The 10,624-nt window shown below is 46.4% G+C and overlaps 1 protein-coding gene across 1 annotated transcript; it reads left to right on the forward strand.

Moving 5' to 3' along the window:
• The first annotated feature begins 6,206 nt into the window (after nt 1-6,206).
• LOC135818228 (decapping and exoribonuclease protein-like) lies at nt 6,207-7,328 on the forward strand. Its single transcript, XM_065331617.1, has one exon. The coding sequence runs from the start codon at nt 6,207-6,209 to the stop codon at nt 7,326-7,328; it is 1,122 nt and encodes a 373-aa protein (XP_065187689.1).
• Nucleotides 7,329-10,624: the final 3,296 nt, after the last annotated feature.

Below are 10,624 nucleotides of genomic sequence, written 5' to 3' on the forward strand. Positions count from 1 at the left end.
ATGGACGCAGTGAGCACCTGGCTTCTCTTGTCCATTCTATTAAGCTTGAGTTGTGCCCACCTCATCTCATGTGTTTTAATTGGTTCTCTTCTCTAAGAACTAGAAACTCGCTCTTACTCCCTAAGTGTAACTCATCCACTCTTTTGCGCTCCCCTCTCTTTATTGCTTATTCTGTTTGGCTCACTCTACCCAGAGAAGTTAAGGATCTGACCTCACTCCGCCTGTTTAAGATCCGTGCCGCCCCTTATTTACTACGACATAAATAGCTCATTCTCCACATGTCCTTTGCGTCTCTGTGTTTTTCACTGTTTTTATTAGACATTATCTTTCTTTACGGAGTTGTTGTTGCTGTTCATTTTGCTACTCTTTCTTTTTCCCTCCCCATACTTTTATTTATCGCCGTGGTTGGCAATCACCCACTCTCTTCACATTGGCCGGTGTTTCCACCGAGTCTTGAGATGTTGTAATAAATATAAATATAAAACAACAACAACAACAACAACATGTACACTGTCCATCATAAAATCCATGATAATGTGATCGGAAAGATGATTGAAGAAAATCCAAAGTCAACCCAGGCAATTATTAGCAGTCACTACTATCAAAGCAGATCATTATTTGCCATAGAACATAGTAAGCCGCCTAAAATTCCAGACTATCCCTACTTGTAAAGTAGGTCAATATTAATCGGAACGTGCGTCTACAAAGATCGTACACGGCAATCGTCCAGAAATGACAAAGCCCCGGATCGCCTACGCAAATACGAAGCCCGGCAACCACGGAAACAGGTAACGAACCACCTGACCAAAACGAAAGAGATCTTGCAACTAATTACTTGAATGGTTCATGGCCAATGAATATTGTAAGACAGAATGATGCATAATAATCAAGCCGATCAAATTCTTTAAAGCCCGCAGACATTCACGCCCACAGAGGCCATTGGTACTGAAGACCAAAGGTGTGAATAAATAATAATCATGATAAACGCACCTCTTAAAATTCACTACACGCCGTAGATATTCTCTCTTCTTCTTCCGGCTTTCATTCCTAGACATCTGCGCAAGAAGTAACTAATTCATGTAGTTGCCCCCTCGACAACACGGATGGTAATGGGTGAGTCACGCTAACATCAAATTATTTTTTGAAAATGCATCCTGCTATTGAGACCAGAAACCTCTTGCACGGATGCCCAACCTGGCTGTACATCATACAGACAATGATTGTTGTGGTAGCACTGACTGTTAGTGGTAGAATGGATGCAGTCATGTACAATTGTACTGCATGCATGCATATGCAGTGCCAACACTAACAAGAATCCAATGCCAACACTGACAGTTCTGTACACTACATGCACAGCGTAGCCATGGTGACACCACTCTTGCCATGGTACCGATCTAGTGATAGAGCCTGTGTGTATAGTACTTAGTAGTGTTACTGACTACTGAGTACTGACAGTCTGTTACGCTTGGTCTTCGCCTATGTACATGTACATGTTGCTACAGACTACAGTCAACTTTGAGTATAACTACATGATTGTATAACGACACTCGGCGGGGCATCAGAAAAGTGTCCTTATTATATTCGCGAAGTGTCCTTATACCCGAAGTCTCATTCCTAATACATGTATGTACATGTGTGCAGGTAGAATGGACTTTGCTCTGCTCTGGGCATGGAAATTCTGTCGTTATTCGCGAATGGTCGTTATATCCGCAGTCGTTATTATATACATGTATTTGCGAAGTTGACTGTAATATTTTTACTTTAGGTAAGAGCCACATGTATTGTATAATCATGTACATGTATGTACTAGTATCATGTATATACCGGTACAGGAACATGTATCTGAACTGTGTCACGGGTGACTGCCCGCGCGTCCTCTGTTAAAACTGCGCCAGTTCTAGCCCTTAGCGGATAATGGCATGCCGGCAGGAAAACTGACCGAATTTTAGCACTTTTGTGGTATGTTTCATGCACGTTTCATTTGTGGATAAAGAGCTGAACCATGGAGCAGAACGCAAGGTAGTGCCTGCCATACGGTTTGAACTATTCTGCCAAATAAATTCTCTTCTTTTCGAGCAGTCTGAGCAGAATCTGCCAATTGTTCGAGCAAAATCACTGTCCGCCAGTGCCACCAGCAAATGAAACAAGAGTAAGGATTTGAACTTCAAGTTATTTGAAGCTTCCCTCTTCTCAAATCGAACTCTTTTTGAATAAATCTTCACGCCGCTCGTCATTTATTTAACTGAAATCAAAAGAACGGACTCGTATGAGATAACGAATCAACTGCCCCTGATTCGTACAGAGCGAGCTCAAATTGCGGCCCGAAACGAGACTCGAACCCAGGCACCCGAGTCGACTCCGGCCTCGCACTAGGCACATGTGACATGTCTTCAGGCTTACTGCAAGTGGAAGGGATCTCGATCCGAGATCTGCTTGCATGAACTTCCCTTATGTCTCCTGTTTGGTGTGAAGAGATTATCCACAGAGCCAACGCAGTGACAGCTTGTCTGCAGGAAGGACTACCAGTTACCATGATTAACTTCATCCCAATGATCCCTAACATGGTTTACACCTCTCACTCTCTGGATAATGCCAGGAAATGATTAGTTTTGATACACCCACCATTCAGTCATAGCCAGGCATCAAAGTTGCAAAGTTGCAATGGAGAGCAGTCACTGGTCCTGTGGAGAATCGTTTATGTATTTTAAATGGTTCTTGGGCTGGTGAGAACCGTAGCGGCGGCTCCAGCCGAATCCAGATTGAATATGTGCAGCCGTTCTTCCTTTTTGACCCGAAGCAAGAGCATTATAGCCCTTGTTGAAGCATTATAATCAGCATTATGGTGCAGTTTTGGAGCATTATCCGCTGGACTTCTAACTCGTACTTCTTTTTAGAAGAGATGCTAAATCTGTGAGACTGTCTTTCTATCACGGACTATGTTATTACGTACACTGAGATCAGACTCACAATCCCCAGGGTCACAATGGACATGCTCACAGTGCTACACAGTTGAAATACTCTGCTCAGATGCCTCTACTACAAAATTTAATGTAGTCTCTACTCTACTCTAGTCTCTACTCGAGTCTTAGCGCCGTGGCAGTACTACTACTAGTACCAAGAGTAGATAAACAAGAGTGTGCAACTCCAGCTATGGGGTCTGCGACGGCAGAACTTCACATCACGTGATGAACCCGTGCACTCTAGTGCATGATAGATACTGGGTTGTACGCAGCCCAGCTTTGGGTACAACTCTCTTGTGGTCACTTTGCACTGTTTGCCAGCATAACCTTTTGAACCATGTCACGTGATGTGAAGTTCTGCCGTCGCAGCACAGCATAGAGGTTGTGCAGGCAGTTGCACACTCTTGTTTATCTACTCTTGCTAGTACTAGTAGTGCACACGATTCAAGCCTTGGCTACTGACCACTAAATGGCAGCAACAAGGACGTGTGAAACAACTCGGAAAGTTAGTTACGAAGCCCATTGCTACCTTCAAGCTACAGACTACTACTACTGTACTACTAGTAGTAGTAGTACCGGTACTACTAAGGACGTTTAGCAACGCGAAAGTTCGAAAGAAAATTCGAGTCTGGGAATGAGTACAGAAACAAAGGTCGAAACTTCGAAAACTTGGACGCGAAGTTGCAGTGATTTGCGAAAGTAACTTTCTCTTTTCTCGGTACGCATTTCACTACAGGGAGTAGTAATTTTACAGCCCCCTGCTGGAGACTGAGCTGCATATACGGTACGGTACTATAAGATTCAAATAGCTTCGAGAAAAAGTCGTTTCGCATTGCTAAACCTCACAAGTTTTCTTTTTCGAAATAGATTTTCGCGAAATATCGCCACCACCAAAAGTTCGAATTTTCGCATTGCTAAACGTCCCTACTACTACTAGTACTACTAGTAGTAGTACTAGTGACAGTTCAATCCTTTTTTAAGCTCGGAGTTGCACTGATGAGGCCTCATACATAGGGCTTGAAAGTGATGACGTCAAAAACGGCCTGGGAGTAGTAAATTGACATCAGATTTCTATTTTGGATCCACTAAGGCCTCGGTCACACTACGGCAGTTTGAAGCTGGACGCAGCGTCAAGCCGCAGCACTTGACGGAGACGCGGGGTCACACAGTGTTTTGTTTTTTTTGCAGCTCATGAGTCTAGGGTTGGCCCGATTCTGCGCGTTTTTTTGTGGAAAAATTGAAATGCAAAATGCGGCCAAATCTTATCAAAATGCATATCGTCTTTTTTATGCTTTTCTAAAATTTTCTAAAAAATTCAATTTTTTTAGCCAAACCGCGGAAAAAATGGGTTCGTTACCATGACAACAAAATGGCGACGAATTTTTTTGAAGAGTATAACGTTTAGAAGTCTTCTTTCATTTGCTCTCCTATACCAGCTGCTGTTGTTGTCTGATGATATACCGCTATGGCTTCCAATCTTGCCACCGTAGTTGAAACAGCCGATTCTGATGGTGAGTACTCTGAGGAGGAGGGAGGCGGGAACCGGCCACAACCAAAATTTGGCTTGGATTGATGTGTGCCAGTGGGGATTAGCCAGGAAAACCGACCTTTTCTGGGTCGAAACCGTGCAGAAACAGGCAAAATTCGAAAATGCAAAAGTGGGGTAGATTTACCCCAAAATGCAAAAAAAATTGAAAACAGAATCTGGACATCCCTACTCATGACTGCCGCGGCTTGACGCATTTGTCTACGTCACAAAACCACCAGGAAAACTCAATGACGACACGGATTCCCACGGAAACCGGCCTTTTGCTTATTATACAAAAAAATTGTCGGACTAAGTTTTCGAATTTTTCATTGATTTTTGATTACAAGAAGACGAAAGATACTAGGTCCACGCGTGCACGATCGTTGTTGTTTCTTTCCGAATTTGAAGCCATTTTCAGTTGTAGTGTCATTGATCAGGCAAGAAAAGTCCGCATCGCAGCTGTGTTTCTCCTGACTTCGTCATACTGGTTGTCCTTTTTTGGGGCTCTTGACGACAACACAACACTCACAAGTCAACAGGCTCCAGTTGGCCGATGACCCACTCAAACAACTGGTCCTTTCTCGACATCATTTTCTTCTCAGAAAACGCCTCGCTCTTCCGCCAGGTTCGGAGCAGAGCAGCCTCGGCCTCGTAGGTCCACGGACTCATCTCGAACAAAAAGAGGGAACAAAACAAACCTTGAACAGACGAATGTCGAATAACTGCTCAACTCAAGCAAAGTGTCTTGAAACTAATTTTACTTGAAAGACACTGTTTTTCCGCCAAGCGTCACTCCCATCAGCGGCAACGCAGCCGATTTCCCCACGTTTGACGCAGCAGCGTCTGACGCTCAAACTTCCCGCGCTGCGTCAGTTGCCATGGAAAAGCTCATGATTCTGACGCTGACGCAGCATTTTGCCGTAGTGTGACCGAGGCCTAAGGTGTGACTTTGCTATTGCCTCAGTATGTGGGTGCATAGCAACCCACTCATGTCGTATGCAGGTGCAACTTTTACTTCGCCACCAATTGTAACCCCGCCCCCACTAGCCAAATCAGTCAGTTTCACTGGCAACATCACCTTGCTGTGAGTGAGACCGCTTGAAATGTGCTTGGATCCATACAAAAACTGGATCCAGGTGGATCCAGTTTTCGAATTTTTCAAATTGTTGATATGCCATTGCTATGGAGTGACGTAGCACTTTCAAGCCCTATTGGCCGAAACAGTCTGGCTGTCTGCATCATTGAGTAATAGTAACCATGGTAACTAGCTATGTTATTTTAGTAGTTAGTTCTACGTCTACGTGTAGCGTGTTGGCTGTTGAGTGTTGGCAGCGTCCGTACTAGTGCCGTACAGTCATTGAATTTGTACTCCATTGGCATTGTATTGTGTAGTGCGCCTAGTGGAAACGCAACGATGTTCATAAAACAAAATTAATTATGTCATAATTCATACTTCGAAGTAATTATTTTGTTTTATGGCCGGTCTAGACTAGAGCCGTAGAGGTGATCATCATGATCATGATGGTGTTGAAGGTAACAAAGCTAAGACAAAGCTAAGATAACGAAGGTAGGCAAAAGAAGCAGCAGTACGTTGTCTTACCGAGCAAGGGTAAGGGCGGTTTAGTCTAGTTTGGTGTGTGGCAGTCCTCCTACCCAGTTCGCACTGGATAGCAACCAACTGGACTGCGGGCTGTTGAAGGTACCGTGCCTGGGTGAGAATGAGCGCTGCGACTAACGCGCCGGGGAGTGGCGATGAAAAACCACAGCTGGTTATTAGACACAGAGCTCACAAATCCAACGTGTCTCTGCGTGCCCCAGTTGAGATCGGGTGTTTCTCCATGGATGACAAGCGTGCCATATTCATGAACAGACGAGAGGCTCGTCGCTGCGTGGAAATTCCAGATGGCGGCTTGAGATCAGTAGAGTGGGATTTGAACGAAGGATTTGCAGACTTTCAATGGAGAGACGAGGATAACATCAAAGCAGAGGGAATCAAGCCGCTTCTGGAATGGATCATGGAGAACAAGGAGGTTCCTGACACGAATTTTGTCTTCAAACGGGGAGTCTTGAAACAAGTTCTAACTGCACCGTACAACTGGAACGCCAGATACCCCAAGGAATGGCGTGTCAAAGTGTGCCGATTTAGGAACGTTATTTACATGTGCATGGATCAGCAGTTTCCAAAGTGGAACGGCTTTTCCGATCTAAGCCCCCGTGAGCAACAGGCGACACATTGGGGTTTCAGATTTGAATCCTACTGCACAGCCCCCATCAATCCAGAAGCTGAACAGAACAGCAGGCCGAATAATACCGCTGGATTTGACACGGTGGTCTACACGCAACTGGCTGATCATTCGTTCATATTGTCTGCGGAGGTGGATGGTGAGCTTGATAGACCAGGCCAATCACCACCCACCAATTATGTGGAGATGAAAACTCAGAGAGAACTGTACACACCGCATCACAGGGAAACGTTCCATCGCCAAAAACTGCTGGAGACATGGGCCCAGTGCTACTGCATCGGAGCACCAAGCCTTCTGGTGGGGTTCCGAAATGACGACGGTATTGTGCACAGAGTCAAGAATTACAAAACTGCAGACCTACCTGATATGTGCAGTGATTATTGGAGTAGCTCTGTGTGCCTGAATTTCGCACAGGACTTCTTCGACTGGCTGTGGGAATGCATCGAGGAGACAGACCCTCTGCAAGTGCAGTACGAAGTCACGTTTCAACCACCCTTCTCCAGTATGACACTACGCAGAGTCAAGCTGGACGACAAAAGCGCCGCCATTCTCACTCCAGCGTTTGTGGCAGCGAAGTCAGTAGCAGAAAGTGAGTGAACCAATAGATGGGCCCTGACCCACTGGTCTACCCATGTCAGAATGTGTCTGATCAACAGTAAAACAAGTATTATCATGCGTGGAACTGGCTTCTCATTCTACATGGCTGACATTGGTGCATCCTGCTCCATGGAGCAACTGTGATAGAGGTGCCGTAATCCTGGACCAAGCTCTGCTTTGATCAAAAAGAGTATTCTTGTGTTGTGTGTGTGTGTTTTTGTATACATTATGGTGTGTGCGCGCACGTGTGTGTGTGTGTGTGTGTGTGTGTGTGTGTGTGTGTGTGTGTGTGTGTGTGTGTGTGGTGCATAGTGTGTCTGTGTGCATCTGTGTGAGTCCGCGTGTCTGTGTTTCTGTATTTGTGCCTGGATGACACAGCCTGCGGTCCCATTTTACCAGATCACGTTGTCCACCATTTCATTCCAAATGCTCATTTCTATGGGAGCCTGCAGGATACTCACATGATGTTCCTATTGAATTCACCACAGCTCTGATCCATGCAATGCTCTCATATTCTCGTATACTCTAGTAGCACAGGGTGTGTTTAAATTGTTGTACCTAAACTGACACCCAGGGAACATGGCTGGGCAATGAAGCTAAGGTTCACTACAATCACTGTTGTTGTTTTTCCCTATTTGTCACTCGTATCGTTAAATTCTCAACGCCAGTTTCTTTGCCTGTACAAGCATGCTGCTTTCCTATAGTGGCGTACTCCTTCCGTGTTCGATCAACCAGTGGTATTCTTGTGTTCAAGTAATAATTCCATCATTTGATTATCCCATGGAAACTGGACCAGTTATCAACGGCTCTTTTTCTCACAATAGTGCCTGAAAGTGCTACGTCACAGCATAGCAATGGCATAGCAACAATTTGAAAAATTCAAAAACTGGATCCACCTGGATCCAGTTTGTGTATGGATCCAAGCACATTTCAAGCGGTCTTACTCACAGCAAGGTGATGTAGCCAGTGAAACTGACTGATTTGGCTAATGGGAGCGGGCAGACAACTGGTGGCGAAGTAAAAGTCGCACCTGCATGCGACATGAGTGGGTTGCTATACACCCACATACACATACTGAGGCAATGGGGCTGTTAAGTGTGACGTCACGGCCCCTTCGATACGCATAGCAACGGAGAGCACTGGGGACAAACAAAAGTCGCGTCCTCTGGATGGAACCAGTTGTCAAAGGCAACAGCATCTAAATGACTGGAGAGAGAGCAGTTTTTCTTTGCTTTTTCTTCAAGCGTTTGTTGTCGCTCTTTACTCCTTGTTCTTTCCTCTACAAATCTCCTGTAGTCGTCGAGGGCCTTCATAATGGCTGTGAAATTGGCTGCCCACTGTAAAACTCCGTGTTTGAGAGTGCTTTGAAGATTCTTGGCGTCCTGATTGATCAAAATACGAGCGCTCCCTGTGGATTCGATTATATGTAGGTGAGTTGTTCAAGAAATCAGTGTCTTCTTTCTGTCTCCGCCCTCACGCTGGCACAGTAATACCAGCCTCTATATCCATGACAGCTCGCACCTCCCGTAAACTGCATGACTTAGATATATTCTCGCCTTCCGTGGTGATTGAAGACCCATGGAAGAAGTTATTATGTTCAGAATGATGTCCTGAGAATATAAAAATAAAATAATTCTAGGGAATTGTTACAGGGTATTTTGGAAGAGCACTGAAGTGTTTGTCTCACAGTAGTTACTCCAGATTATTGAATGGTGTATGATCTACTCGATATTTTCCACAATGGTTTTTCCTGATTTGCGGGATCTCTTCTTTTGCTGTTTGCGTGTTTACAGGAAGTGACTGTCTGGTGTATCTGCACCAGATCCTGGGGACATGAAGTCAGATGCCTCGATGGCATCCTGGATAGCGTCAGAAAACACGGCACCCACACCATGCTGGTCGGAGACTTCAATGTCCACAACACGGCTTGGCTCGGCAGCTCTAAGACCACCCGTGCAGGGGAGTACATGGAGGAACTAAGCGCTGCCCACAGCCTCATGCAGCATGTCCAAGAACCAACCCGAGGTCTCAACACCCTGGACTTAGTGCTCTCTGACTTCACTGGTACTGTGACCACCGGTATCTCGCCGCCGATAGGAAGGTCAGACCATTGTGTTGTCCACGCTGTGCTCGCTCAAGCCCCGCTAGAAAATGAGCCCAGCACACGGAGGCGTGTGTGGCGATATGGCCAAGCCGACTGGAACAGACTGCGTGCCCACTACCGTCGCATTGCCTGGGCAGCTGAGTTTCCGGAGGACCCAGAGGAAGCATGCAGCCTTGTTACTAGGCACATCGTGTCTGGGATGCTGCAGTTTATTCCCCACAAGATGCTGGAAACAAGGCCGTCCGATCCGAGCTGGTGGACACCAGAATGCACTGAGGCTCAACGTGCCAAAGAGAAAGCGTGGAAGGCCTGGCGTCACCAGGGGCCCAGCGAATGCCTGAAGCAGTCGTTCATGACAACTGTCACTCAATCTATTACAACCCAACATCGTGCACAACAAGCTGAAGAGCAGACAGTCCGAGAGCGTCTCACACGTGGTTCCATGAGAGACAAGGACTGGTGGAGGAATGTCAAGCGCGCCGCCGGTCTGGGTAGGACTACAGACATGCCAACACTCACTGATGCTGACGGGCACGAGCACAGTACATCGAAAGCCAAGAGCGAGTGCCTTGCTAGATTCTTTGCTGAAAAATGTAGCCTTGGGAATAATGACATCGACAATGCTGAGTTACCAGCAACACCCCGCACTACCACTCCGGGTCTGCAGCGCATCCGCTTCCGCGTCTCTGAAGTCCAACAGTGCCTGAAGCGTCTCAACACATCCAAATCCACTGGTCCAGATGAGATCCCAGGACGAGTACTCAAGGAGTGTGCAGCTGAACTAGCACATCCGCTGGCTAGATTGTTTCGCCTGTGTTTTGCAAATGGAGTCCAGCCCCAATCATGGAAAATTGCCCGTGTCGTTCCAGTGCACAAGAAAGGACCCAAATCCATGATGAAGAACTACCGGCCTATATCTCTCCTGACGATCATCTCTAAGATCATGGAAGGTATCATCAATCGGCAGCTTGTGAACCACCTGGAAACCCATCAACTCTTCTCCTCGTCCCAGTTTGGCTTCCGACGTGGACTGGGCACAAGTGACCTACTGACGGCTCTCCAGCATTCCTGGGCCACTACCCTGGCTGGCGGCGGTCTTGTGCATGCCCTGGCAGTTGATATTGCCGGGGCATTCGACAAGGTTTCCCACCCAGGTGTCCTTGCGAAGGCACAGCAATGTGGCATCCACGGC

Source organism: Sycon ciliatum, chromosome 1 (genome assembly GCF_964019385.1).
Source record: "Sycon ciliatum chromosome 1, ocSycCili1.1, whole genome shotgun sequence".
Classification (NCBI taxonomy): Eukaryota; Metazoa; Porifera; class Calcarea; order Leucosolenida; family Sycettidae; genus Sycon; species Sycon ciliatum.